Source organism: Anastrepha obliqua, chromosome 2 (genome assembly GCF_027943255.1).
Source record: "Anastrepha obliqua isolate idAnaObli1 chromosome 2, idAnaObli1_1.0, whole genome shotgun sequence".
Taxonomy (NCBI): Eukaryota; Metazoa; Arthropoda; class Insecta; order Diptera; family Tephritidae; genus Anastrepha; species Anastrepha obliqua.
The window spans coordinates 17,403,310-17,417,882 of record NC_072893.1 but is presented as its reverse complement, the minus strand read 5'-3'; the positions used below and the strand labels follow the sequence as shown (position 1 = coordinate 17,417,882).

Below are 14,573 nucleotides of genomic sequence, written 5' to 3'. Positions count from 1 at the left end.
CTGAACTGAGCGTATGCCCTCCCAGACCATTTACGTTTTCTGCTTGATCTGGCATCTCGTTTAATATCGTAACAGTATCTCGAGGCAGCACTCTTTCCGTTTAAAATCAGAATTTGATATGTAAACCACAATTTTTTGTCTTTGAGTTATCTTAGGTTGGAAAGTAGATGGTTGCCGATACATTGTGACACCTCAGTAGTACTTTATCTACTATCTCGTGAAGCCATTTTGTCTTAAGTGCAAACTAATTCATCTGGCTGGCACTTATATCTCTACGGCCATCAGTATCATTGAATAACGACGAGCGGAAGTATCAAAACCTAGTGGCATACCACGCGGGACAGTGACAGAAAAAATATCTTACTCAGACTCTTTTTCCGACTCATTATTTCAGCTTCTGCAGTAGTCAAAATGAGGTGCGTGTAATTTGAGAGTATGTCGGCATAGGAGACAGTGCTGTGATCATAGCAACTAACATAGAGATTTTTTTCCTTGGCCGATTAAATAGCGCCTTTGAGCGCATGGCGTCCAATTTTGGCCAAATTCTGTTTGTACCCATTCGTGTTGACTGAAGTCATATTGGGATGTACTTATCACATAACCCCAATACCAAAAGAGAGGCGAGTGGTAGTGAACTCTCTCACTATTTGTCTACCTTACAGTTCTCTGGTATGTCATTATGCCTTCGCATCCATACCAAATGAATGCGGTTAAAAATCGATCGGCATTTGCGTGGAATGATGGAATTAGTCCCAACCCCACTAAGGGATACCAAATGCATGCGGAAATATACCGCCATATCGTTCAGAGACGATTGGCATTTGCGTGAAATGATGGAATTAGTCACAACTCCACCAAGAGATTTAATCGCCGCTTTGGCTATCGGTGTAAATATAAATATCTCTAAAAGTAGTCACATTTTTGCCTAACCTCTCAGCTACCGCATTAATAGCTAGGATATCAGCCTGAATTTAGGGATTAGAAAAACGAGCCGAAACGTCTACTTTTGGCTTCTTAGAGTAGACACCAAAGCGAACTTTGTCGTAAAGCTTTGAGCCATCAGCAAGTAACTGTAAGCAGTTTTTCCGACCGTTGACGTCTTCGACCTTTGGCGACAGCGGCTTTGTTGGCTAGGTCATGTGGCCCGCCTGCCAACTCTGCGGCTCTAAGTATTCGATGCGGTACTAGCTGGTGGTAGTTGAAAAAGAGGAAGGCCTCCTCTGCCTTAGAAATATCAGGACTTGGCTTCACTTGGTGTTTCCAACTGGCGCCGGTGTGCACGGGAAAGAAACGCCTGGCACGCTTTATCAAACTCGACCAAAATCGCTCAAGCGGTTATCACGCCAAACAAGAAGAAGAGGAAGAAGTTTTTCAGACCAGGTATATTGTAAACCCACTCACGTCTAGCTGGAATTCTAGTACTAAATAACCTATAAAATAAGGTTCATTCAAACAAAACGCAACAAGATTGGTTGGACCCAGACTGAGTGTAATGGCCGAGTGTCCAACATCTAAAACGCGTCATTGATGAGTTGCGATAAGCCGAGCGGCAGTCTGCACTCTGTAAGAAGAAAGGAGCATTCACAGCATCAGAGGGTGTGGTTTTAAGAGCGCTGCTGACACATATAAGCGCCATACGTTGAACCTTCTGAAGCCTGTTTCTAATAGTAGTCTTGTCGAGAACCGTCCACCAGACTACAATTCCGTAGGGAAGGATAGATATCGTAAGTCAAATTTAGTGGATCCTTACTTACTGTTCCTTGGGTGTTTTATGGGTCAGTTTATATGGATCAGCTTTTATATTTCAGCAGACGGTTTCTCAGAGGCATATAAAGACTTTTTGCATATAAACAAAGGAATTTTAAATAGAAACAGCGCCCGGGTTTGGCCAGACTTTTTCCACTTCGGACGTGAATTTAACGCATTTCTATTATAGCTAACGACTTGAGCTTGCAGGCAACTTCCTAAAATTTAATTTTCTATCGCTTTATGGATATAACCTTCTAAAAGGGATCCTCAAACAGGACCCAAAAAGACCTGACTCGGGTGGGTGTCCAACCGAAGATTTAAAAAAATCTCTCTAACGGAGGGTTAAAAAACAAGTTCCATAACCTTAAATATCGTCAAAAATCTTATTTTTTGCACTTGTAAGTTGGAATATAATATTACGAAAACGTGACGTGCTGAGTCTTTACTGATGCCAGATTTAAGCATATCAAAAACCAAAAATAAAATTGTGTATTTAATTATCCACAATAATTTCTTTTCTCAGAAATAAAACAAAAACGCCTGCATGAAAATTTCACAAATTTTTTGAAAAAGTTCACATATTTTTAGAAAATATTTTTTAATGTTGAATATCTCTGATGATCCTAGCAAGATTTTTTAACAATAAAAAATTATTGCCTAAACAAATTACTAAAAAATAAGCTTTTTAATCTTTTTTGTTGTAATAATTAAAAATTTAACGTCTTCTTTTTCAGTATGTTTTTACAAAATTTCAAATTAAAAAAAAATATTTGTTTTTGGAAAATCTGTAATGATTCTAGTACGATTTCTCTCAAAATAAAAATTTTTTGTTTAAGTAATATAAATTATTAAAAAATAATTAAAATTTTTTTTTAAATAATATGTAAATTTAACCCTATCTTCTTCACTATTTTTTTTACAAAATTACCGATTAAAAAGTCTATATATTTTTGTTTTGGACAATCTGTAATGATACTGGCCTGATGTCTAATAATTATTGCTGAAATATATATTTTATTATACCATATAAAATATATTTATTATTAAAAATTGTGTACTTAAAAAAAATTTTTTTTTAACTTTTTTTTTTTTTTTAAATAATATAAAAATTAAAAATTTTTTTTATAATATTTTTTATAAATACTTTTTTGTTGTAATAGTTTTCGAGGTAAAATTTCTTAAAAACGCGGCGTTTCTTTTCAATTTCAAATTTTCAATTTCGCTTTCAAAATAAGAAAATCCAAATTTGCTTAACCCAGTTATTTGGCACGGCAAGTACTAAAAAGCTTCAATGTTTAATAAAACTCACGATCCACTCTTTCCCTTTCCTTTGGAACTGACGAACTCTTTATTTCGAACTATTATAAAAACAGACATCTGGCAAGCCTGATTATTTCACCGCTCAGAACTCACGCAAAGCCGTAATAAAAAACACGAAATTAATATCTTCTCTAGTTTCTTGCGTTTACATTTTAGTTTTGACGATGGGCTTGCACAGCTTTTCTTATAAGAAATTGGCAAAAAAATTAAGTCAAGTTAAGATACGCAATTTAAGTCTAGACTTCCTAGGCCATTTATGTATATATTTTCGGCAGCAAGTTGTATGTAGATAAGAGTGTACAATTTGTGGTTTTTGATTTCGTTTTTGTGTTAGTGGGGTGGCACACAAAGGGTTAATATTTACACATGAAAACAGGGCAGGGTTTATAAAAATTTATAAGCAGCAATAAATTGCATACAAACGACAGCCAATTAAATACAAAATTTAGCCACAAAATAATTTAGCAAATTTAGCATTGAATTTAACGCTAATTCAAATATTTCATTGAAGCCTGCAGCAATGGAACACAAAAATTACAATATTAAAAAAAAAGTATATGCAAGCAAAAATGCAAGAGCTCAAAATAAGAAGCACTCAAACATATAGAGCGTTTTTACACTTAAATTTTAATTAATTTTTTTTATTCTTTTTTTAATATTTTTTTATTATTTTTTTATTACTTAATTTTAAAATTTTTTATTTTTTATTATTTTTTTTTTAACTAAAATTTTTAATGACTTGGATTGTGGTTGGGTTGTGTGACAGCAAAACGAATTTGAATTGGAAAATTTTTGTGCAAATGGGTACAACACAATACTTTTTTTGTTTCACAAAATATTGGTTTCATTTACAAATAAACTTACTTGGCATTTTTAGGCCGACGCGCATCGATCGGAAAATCTTCGTCAAAATCCAAATTGAAATCCTCGCCCAGATCGCGTGGCACTAGCGGCGTTCGCTGATGTGCTGGACTCGTGTGATAGCCATCGGCGTGTAGCTGCTCCCGCGCAAATATTTAATTGTAGTTTCATTGTTGTTGTCATATTTTATTTATAAACATTTTTCACAGAAAATATAAAATATTTTTGTTTAATTTTTAAACCATTATTTTATAGCACATTTTATGTGTTTGGCCATGATGCGTATTTATAAAATTATTTCGGATTTGCAATGCCGTCGTATGCGTAGCGGATGGCGTTGTTGTGTAGCAATTTCGTATTGGCGTTGGTTGCGTTGTGGTAGTGGTGAATGGAAATTGAAAAAAATGTAAACAATATTTATGTTGGTTTATTTTAGATTTCTTTTTAAGTTTGGCGGAAGGTTATAAAACTTTTTTTTTTACTTGTGTTTTTACGAAATTCATCTAAAAACATTTTTTTACAAACAGACATAAATTTTTGTTTTATTTTCAAATTGCAAGGAAGTCAAGTCAAATTACATTGGAATCGAAAGCATGCGTTAGAACTGCAGAATTGCTCGAGTGCTAAGGGTAAAACTTAATTTAAATGACAAAATTTTTAGGTAAATGTGTTAAAAAGCAGTTATAAATACACAAAATATTATGTTAATTCAAAATTTACATTTTCATATTGAAGGCTGCCTAAACCACTTTACCGAAGTCTTCTACCCCATAAAAAATATTTTTTTAATATTTCGAAAAAAAAAGTCTAAGCCTTAAATATAACTAACTTCGCTAATTTAGAATTACTTTAACGAAGTCTTACATCCCTAAAAAAATAGTTTTCTTTTCTTAATTTTTTTAAAATACTCAAAACTCCAAATGCAACTAACGTCGCTAATTTGGAATTACTTTAGCAAAGTTTCCCAGCCCATAAATTTTTTAATATTTAATTATTAGAAATTATTTTAAAATTTGTTTTCTTTTTATCTATTTTTTTACAAAAATACAAGTTAAAAAAACTTTTTTTTAATATTTTTTTTTTTTTGAAAAGTCTAAACTCCAAGTGCAACTAATTTCTCTAATTTAAAATTACTTTAACGAAGTCTCCTAGCTCGGAAAATTTGTTTTGTTAATATTTCGAAAAAAGTCTAAACCTCAAACACCAACTATCTCCTCTAATTTAGAACTTTCCTGAATGAATTCTAATACCAAATTTTCATTATCAGTGTGGCTAGCAAGAGTTCGAATACTAATTCAAACAGCCACTCACCCAGCCATACCAACCAGTTGCCGTTTACGATAGCTTAATGGAATAAAAACGGAATTAGCTGCTTTTGTACTCTGATTTTTATTAGGAATGTCAATGATATCGTAATCCTGTAGTCAGGTAATGCTGTGATCCCGAGTTGCCGCTTTCTCAATGTTTTGAAGTATCAAAAGTGTTGGTTGTGTGTTTTAGAGAGGAAGAACTAAAGCAGCGCTCACTCAGTAGTTTCACGACCCTGAGCTCAGCTGGATAACCTTCCCCCACTTAACGAAAAAGTATAACTGGATTTCTCGAAAGGACAAACGAGACTCTTTACCAGTGAATCAGGAGACGGGAAATGACCGTAAGTTATCAATGGAACCACGGCCTTACTGAATAGTTTCAAATTTATACACACACATATGTATGTTTAATTCCCTATGGTTCCGAGGGAGCAAACCACCACAACAATACTCCTCTATTCGACTCTATCAGAATCAACTTTATTCAGCTCCCTCCAGCTTTTGTTGGCTTTTTTATCTCCGATTCTAAACGCTATCTCCAGGAAATTGAGGGTCTACCTCTTAATCGGTTTCCGTATGGATTCCTATCATGTGCGTGTGGTGCCACTTGATTCTCTTCTAAGAACGTATCCAAGTCAACGCCATTTCCTTTTCAGAACTTCTGTTTGCATTGAAGTTTGGTTCGCTCTCCTCTACAGGGTGCTGCGAGGCAGTTGTAGCTCTGCGATGTGTGGTAGTTGGGCTGAAGCTAAAGGATTGTCGATCAATGCCGTTTGTTTGTTTCCTGAATATCATATTATGCTCCTTAACTGGGAGCATAGTAGCCTCGCTGTGTAGATGTTATAAGGGGGACATCAGGAGACATCCCGTGACAGGAGTTATCCCGTAATAGCAGTTCTTTGGCAGATCTGAAACTTCATACATTACGTGTCCCTACATTCATATGATCAGATGGGCACTGCCAAATTCAGAGCCGGCCAACTAATTGCCTTAAATTTCGGTAGCTAGGGTCAGATGTTTCGTGAATAGAAGTAGGAGAGAGTTCCCATGGCAGCCGGTTCTACTTATCGGAAGGACTAGGGTTTTTCCCGACCAAGGGCTACAACCCAGAAAACTAGCCTCGCTTAGTGCCCTAAACCTCGCCCTTCAAATTATCACTTCATCCTGAATGCTGCTGAACGAGCGTATCTGACTGGATTTCCGAGTTTCTAAAGAATTGTGTCATGAATAAGGCAATTCCGATGTTAGTAGAGTTAAACTGTACATTATATTAGGTGAAGTAAAAAGTGCTGAATGTTTTTTCGCTTTATTTCGGCGATGAAATTAAAATGGTTACAAGTACTTGAAAACTGAAATTGAAATTTGAAAAAGGCGAGCCAAGAAGCATCGAGAGAATGGTAACTCCCAAAACACTCAGCCTAACTGGCTCATTGTATTCGAAGATCTGGAAAGTTAAAGGATTGATAGTCAAGGAAGATAGGAGAGAAGTGACAGAGAGAAAGAGATAGTATAGAATAGAGACAGAGACAGAGATGGCTAGTCCTATAGTGAGAATTTTCCAGATTCTTTTACAAATCTGAAAATATCCCCCAGTTTGAGAGAACGTAATTTATATTAAATTCCTTTTGAGTGATCTTTAGTTCCTGAACAACAGAATGAATTTTTGCGGATGAGGAAGTTTAAAATGCCCAAAGACTCATCAAGACTTCGTTCTCAGCAAAGGTATCTACGGAGACTAAAAAATTTCAATGACTCATTTCGAACCGCATGCCGGGCCGGCTTCACGACTTCCATGAGTTGATTGTCGTTTTCAACAATTTGCCTTTCAGAGTGAGCCTTATCTTCAACCTCCATATTACCAGCATAGAATTATTGGAACTATTTCCTTGCTAGTGCATTCGATACTCTACTGGATTGGTAAACAATAGAAGATTTTTTAACTGGCTGCATCAACTGTCCCCCTTGGTCGTACTGGTACCGAAGAAAGTAATGAATTTTCTCTCCATTTACCTCAGAATTCGCTTGACCAAACGCAAACTTTTCAAAAAAGCTGGCTTTCTAGCGGAAAATGTTCTGAACTTTTTACTTCACCTAATATATTTCACGTATAATAGCAATAAAAAACTTGGTCATATTTACAAAAAAAACCAACAAATGTCAAATGCCAAAATTTAACAAAATCATGCTTTAAACGATTAGTTAAAAATAGTATCCCTTTTAAGCTCTAAGTTATGAATGCCTATGCATATAAGGTGGCGCAAAATTAATCATCCAATTTTGTTTTTGATTATTTTTTCTACTAAATAAAAGAAAAATGTTTTTTATTGATGCAAATCTTTATTTCGACTTTGCGCGCTTCTTTGCTTGTCAAGGCCTCTTCGATTCGCCAAGCCTTAGCAAGTGGCGAATAGATGAAGGAACTGGTATACAAACATACTTTGGTAGCACTGGAAAAGGGCTGCAGAAAATTATACTTATTTTCCACTAAAAACATCTCTGCTTTCTCTCGGTTTTTTTGCTCAAACTCGGGTCGGCTTCTGCGTTGCTTCGAGGTAGAGGTCAAAGACGGCGTCTTAAGGAGGACACATTCACTAAGGCGTAACACAGTAGAACGTAGATTCCAGTACGTCCAGTAACACAGGTTTGAAAAAAAAAACATTCTTAATTCTCTTCTGCATAAGTTTCCGTTTCACGCCTCTTTATTTGGATAATATCCTCAACGAAATTTGCGACGGCATTCCGTTTTTCTTCGCCTAATATTAACTTCACTTTCTTTCTACCCACTTTTTTGAATCGGATATTAGTATCGTTTTCCATATCCCATACTGCTCAGAGTTCTATCTTGTTTTCCTCAAATGTGTGTCTTTGAATTCTAATGTCGGAGAAACACGGTCCTGGAATATCTCAGACTTTTGCCTCCCATTTCGGTTTGCGCTCTTGGTTTAAAAGATCTATAGGAATGATATCACTTATAACCGCTGCTTCGGATAATGTTCTGTAGAAGCCATACTGAGAATCTGAATCTGCCATATTTCGCATCCGTATAACAGCGGCCGCCGTAGCCTAATGGGTTGCTGCGAGACTACCATTCGGGATTCAGAGCGAACGTAGGTTCGAATCTCTGTGAAAGACCAAAGTGAAGACAAAGTTTTTTCTAATAGCAGTCGCCCCTCGGCAGGCAATGGCAAACCTCCGAGTGAAAAAGCTCCTCATAAAAAATATCTGCTGTTCGGAGACGGCTTACAACTTTAGGTCCCTCCATTTGTGGAATAAAATCAAGACGCACACCACAAGTAGGAGGAGGAGCTCTTTTTCCAAACACCCAAAAAGGGTCTAAGCGCCAATTATATATATATATGTATAGTATATATACAGCAGAATCGAGTTCGCCGTGTCTATTAAAAGTTTTCGCTTCCTCTGAGTTGGACCTCCAAGGTTTGCCATGCGCGTACTTAACATGCTGCTTACTCTGGCAACTCTTGCGGCTGCGTGATTTATGTGCGTCCAGTAAGTTAGTCTTGAGTCTAGTTGCCCTTCTAGATATTTGGTCAGTCTTTTTGTCGCTAAAGTGGCACCGAGTACTTGCATATCCACTTGTAATAGGACATCTCACTGTTGGTTAAAAGGATTAGCTCTGTTTTCTTTGTAGCCAGTTTTAATCCGTGGTCTTCTAGCCATGTGTTTACTCGGATCATCCCCTGCTTCAACTTTCTTTTAGCTTCGTTTGGAAGCATTTAATGAATATTAGTAAGACTGCGTTGATCCAGGTAAACATTTGTTGCTTCAACTGTGATGCTCGTGCTCTGTTAACACCCGTTTGTGGGTCAGTCTTCTCAATGCTGTTGTTGACTTTAGACTAAAAACTAACACATGCAAGGTGTGTGAACATGATGAGCAACATCAAAAGGACATTCGCACTGCTGAAACGGCAAAAGTCTCTCTGTGTGAAGGCGTCGTAATGAAACTCGCTCGAAAGAGAGTAGGCAGCGTTGAAAATAGTGAGTTAGAGAAGTTTTATGAGGTATAACCACATTCGCTAGCGGTGAATCATGCTTGGTAACTTCGTTGTGGTTTTCACATACATTTTTTCCTCAAGCGAGCAGAGATGTGTCGAATCGAAGACGTCTTATATTTGTATACTGCAGCTATCTGATTCCTAAGTGTCGAATATTATTGACGTACGATGCGATTTGCAAAAATTGTAACTCTTCCGAGGGGTGATTAATTTTGCGCCACCTTGTATTTGGTGTAACTGGTTGTGTGATTTTGTTGTTGTGCTTTGAAGCAAATATAATATTATACATGAAAACTTGAAGCAACCAATGATATTCTCACATACATCCAATTCCAATTTACCGAAAGCATACAAAATTGTGTCTTATTGTCGGATGGCAAAAGAAAAAAAAAATAAATTAAATTTACAATGATTCGTGTTGAGATGAATTTGCATAAAATATAAATATACAAATAATTAATTTTTTTTCATAATTTTTTTTTTGAATTTTTTTAATAAAATTTTCATAAAATCATTAAAAATACTTAAACGGGGCAATCAATACTCGTGCAAGGATATTCCAATGTTACTTATGTTCAGAGATGTGGGTATTTTTTCGGTAGAACTCTTTTTTAAAGAATATTAACTTCATATTTATCAACGCTAGGAGCATCAGCCAAAACGCAAACAATTCAAAGTGGCACATTTCAAACTATACAAGGCAGGAACAAGAAAATTATTATATTATAATATATATAAAAATATGCATTAAAAATTTTAAGAAAATCCAAAATTATTCATATCGAAAATGAGAACACATTGAGAGAGAGCGAGAAATAGTGATAACGGTAGTTGCAGAGTGCCGTTGTTGCATATCCTTGGTACGAGTATGGTAGATAGCCCCTACCTTGACCACTGTGCCGACCTGATGCGAATCAGCCGATTGTCGATTGTCTAATAAATTTGCGCGCTCCATTTGCTCCAACGGTACTGACTCACGTGGCTGTTCGTTCAGTAAACGTTCTCGCATTTCATGTATGTAGGGACAACGCTGCATTCCTTTCTACGCTTGCCGGCGATGGAACGTTTGTTTATGTGATGCTGCTGTAGGCGTGACGAAATGACGAAAACGATGATGTAGAAGTAAATGAGAAAAAATTTGCGTTGGTCGCTAAAAAAGTTGCGCCAAATGATTTGGAACTGATTTGTAGTAGTTGGCTGTTCTTGTTTTTATTTTTATTTTTCCTTTTCTTAAGGCCTTTATTGTTGTTGCTGCTTTTGATTTTTTTGTTTCTATTTTATTTTAATTGTTTTTCAATGCGTTTTGTTTTGAGAATTTTGTGATTGTTATGTAACACACACAATTTTTTGTATGTAAAAAGTTTAGAAAATTATTTTGGTTTTGTTGTAAATTTGATTTGCTGCTAACTACTTATAAAGTTTTGTTGTTGTTGGTTTTTTTTTTGTTTTTTTTTTTTTTTTTGAAGAATTTAATATTTAGATTTTTTACTTAACTTTTGGCAGAGTAAATCAGTCAATGGTTTAAAACAATTCCAAGTTGCTTCTTTTGATTTTTTTTATTTCATATGACCTGAAACGAAAAAGAGAAACAAAAAAGTTATTGATAAAATATTTTTATATGTACGGTGGCGCAAAATATATAATCTAGTCTTGTTTTGAAACTACTTTTTTACTAAATATAAAAAAATCATTTTGAGTGATGGAAATCTTTATTTTGACCTTCACGCACTGCATTGCTTATCTGCAGCCCTCGAGTTCGCAAGTGTCAAATTAAAAATCAATAATTAAAAATTTTTCGATAAAAAAATAAAATAAATAATTGGCGCATACACTTCTGTTAGGTGCTTGGCCGAGCTCCCCCTCCTATCAGTGGTGTGCGTGTTGATGTTGTTCCACAAACGGAGGGACCTACAGTTTCAAGCCGACTCCGAACGGCAGATATTTTTATGAAGAGCTTTTTCATGGCAGAAATACACTCGGAGGTTTGCCATTGCCTGCCGAGGGGCGACCGCTATGAGAAAAATGTTTTTTTTTATTAATTTTGCTTTCACCGAGATTCGAACCAACGATCTCTCTGTGAATTCCGAATGGTAATCACGCACACATCACATTCGGCTACGGCGGCCGCCGTATTTTTTCGATAGAGTGATTAATTTTGTGCCACCTTGTATGTATGCTAATTCAATTTTGTATATGATAGCTACAGATTAGCTGTAAAAAAAATAATAGATATTTCAAGGGAATTTTAGTGCTCATGCGCACTTGAGCTTACTGTAAAAAAATTAACCAATTAATATTATATTTATGAGTTGCGGCAATTAAGTTCCTGGAATTCAGTTTTAACTTAGAAACTGGAAGCATTACATTGTTATGGAAAGAGCATAATTTTCTTTCGTTCCAGTCGAAATTTGATGTTGGTAGAGAGTTTAGTTTGTGTTTTATGCGGTCTTCTCGAAAGTTAACCTTTAGTGGCATAATGAAACTGAGTGAAAATCGATCTGCGCGAATTCGATATTCGTCAACACCCTTTTTGAGCGTTTCGCCGAGCTCCTCCTTCTATTTGTGTCGTGCGTCGTAATGTTTTCCTTAAATAAAGGGACCTACAGTTTTAAGACGATTCCGAATAGCATCCTTATAAATGCCTTTTCATGGCAGAAATAGCTGTCACCCTGTCGAGGCGCGACCGCTAATAGGAAAAACTTGTTTCTACCATTTGGTGTTTCATGCACAGAAATTCGAACCATTCGAGATTAGAACTAGACAGCAAAGGTTTATCATTCGAAAGGACTCTATATAATAGAATTCAAGTAGGGTTAGGTAAGTAGGGTAGGTAGGGTGGCTGTCGCAATGACACACTTAGACCTGGCACTATCGATTATTTTTTAACCACCCTGCAACTTTTATAAACTAGCAAAGTTTCGTTAATTTAAGATGCGCCATATCCGCTACATCAGCTAAGAATACAGTACCAAGAGTGCGCAGCCTCCTTCTGGCTGAACCTTCACACTCCCATTGGAGATGTCTGATTGTTTCCTCTTCAAAAATTGTAGTATGGGTGTGCTAATCAACTGGCGGGGTTATCTATTCAACAATAACGAGCTAATACACCTCTCACGTTTCTTGTAACTCCTCTATTAAATCTCAGCAGGCTTTTTCAGTGACTGCTGTTCCATTTCGGTGATGCCTGTTTGCTCAGTTCGCATGTAGTGAGGTTTTGCTAAATTGTATTTACCATATTGATGGTTTCAATATCTATTAGTAATATACAAATGGCTATAGGCATAGGTGTCAGCATCTCATCCAATTGCATATCAAGAGTTGAATATCTTGGTTCACTCGAGCTTTGTGAGATAGTGCCGAGTCATGTGGAAATGTCCATGGTCTGTCACCGAAATGATTGTCTGCCCATGGCTTCAAAGCAACCTCCAGAATACTTTCCCGATAATATTTCGTATTTATCTTGACGCCATGACGCCTATGAAAACGATTGGAGAACGCCCATCTGCGGTTACAGCGGCCCAAACCATTACCTGTGGTGAGTGCGGCCTCCTGGTGATCAATCGATGACTCAAATTCTCACATGAACGGTCGGTCAAATAAAGCCTATCGTGTTGGGAGTTTACGAATTGCTCAATTTCAAAAATGTTCTCGTCAGAAAACAAAACGTTCGTAAGTTGACCGCTTTCGACCAAGCGAAGCAAAGCAACTCCTTCTTCGCTCTCTCAAGTGTGACTTGTTGCTGCTTTGGTGTGAGATCATGCGCCTTTTGAACCTTGTATGGCTAGACTTTGAGATCATTTTTTAGTATGCGGCAGATGCTATGATCGGATAATTGCAGTTCTCTTGCCTTTTAATTGAAACTTCGCCAGGAATTGCGCTCAAGTCGCTTCTTCCCTTTTTGAACCATTTCACTTGACGTTGCAGTCTTTTGACGATCTCCATGACGTTTCCCGATGCTACCAGTATCATTGCAACGAGTAATGGTGCGATAAACAAAAACTTTATTTATTTTAAGGTACTCAAGCTCACGAACAATCGCTTATTGTGATTTTCCAGTCAAATATAATGCAATCACACAATTACGTTTGAAATCCATTACTGATCTTCTTTTCGCGTTTACTCTCGGTAATACTATTTCTGGAATTCCATGTTTCGTAGTAAATAAGATGAGTTCAGTTTTATTAGGGTTGACGCTTAGCCTATTTGCCGCTGACGAGTTGTAGTAACCATATTTAGTAAATCTTGCATGATTTCACAAAGTGTATTGAGAAATTTCCCTCTTACTAACATCGCAACCTCAACCGCATAGGCTACGATATGTTGTCCTTTCTCCTCTAGGCTCCTTACCAAGAAGTGTATTGCCAGCACTCAGGGGAGAGGGGATAGCACTCCGCCTTGAGGTGTGGGTTAGGGTTAAAACTGGCTAATAGTTAGTGTGTTTGCGTCCTTAACCAAATTTACTTAGTTGGAATTGAGATAAAAAATACAAAGGGAGTTAAAATTCTTGGGAGTAACATTTGAGCAAAACTTACTCGAAAAGATGGCGAGAAAGGCCATAAAGTATTCATGAATTACATTTCGGTTCAGTCATGCACAAAACTTTAGACAACCGACTTTTGTCTCAGGAACACTAGGATTAACATCTGCTGAGACTCGAAAATGTTCCTTTATGTCCAAGGTTGCGGCAGAACTAAGCTTCTGCAAGTTTCGTGTAATTTTATTAACCTAATCATGGGACTTGTTCTCGTGCGAGCGCCAACTCACGTACCTTGCTCGCTCAGCCTGAATGAACTTCTGAGACTTAAGGCGACCCGGTGGTCTAGAAATGTTAAAAAATCGAGTGTTTGTTTTTTCGATATTTTGAAAGTATATCATCATAATTATATAGTGTAAAGTTTTCAGGCGGAAATTTCCAATATTAAAACTTCTACAGCCCATTACCTAGGTAGAGAGCGGTCCGTGCGCTCCTGTTCCTCAAACTTTAAACTCGTTTCTCTCGAAACGACTTCTTTCGACTTTGTCAAAAAACAAAAACTATTCAATACTAGAATCATATTATTAAAAAACTTAACGATTTTTAGAGTCTCAAATTCAAAACTGCGCCATTTTGTTAAAATTTATTTATTTCTTATTCTAGTAGCAGGGCAAAGTTTCAGTCATACTGATTAATAATTTTTTTGGTTTTTGGGTTTCTGGTAAATAGAAAAGCCAAAATGGACAACACCGTCCAGGTCCAATTTTTCGGGAGGGTCAACTTGAGCGCCATTTATAAAATTATTAAAATAAATTTTTTTTTTTTTCATTTTTGTTTGTAAAAG

General features: G+C 36.4%; 1 protein-coding gene across 5 annotated transcripts in view; it reads right to left on the bottom strand.

The window, feature by feature from the left end:
- LOC129237001 (proton channel OtopLc) overlaps positions 1 to 10,814 on the bottom strand; it is a 122,806-nt gene extending 111,992 nt beyond the window's left edge. For all 5 annotated transcript variants that reach the window (XM_054871351.1, XM_054871349.1, XM_054871350.1 and 2 more), the window contains exons 1-2: positions 10,160 to 10,814; positions 3,934 to 4,067 (exon numbers count right to left, since the gene is read on the bottom strand). In XM_054871351.1, the coding sequence (XP_054727326.1) occupies positions 3,934 to 4,067; positions 10,160 to 10,291 (266 nt within the window). In that variant the 5' untranslated portion in view covers positions 10,292 to 10,814. The remainder of the gene's footprint in view (positions 1 to 3,933; positions 4,068 to 10,159) is intronic.
- Positions 10,815 to 14,573: the final 3,759 nt, after the last annotated feature.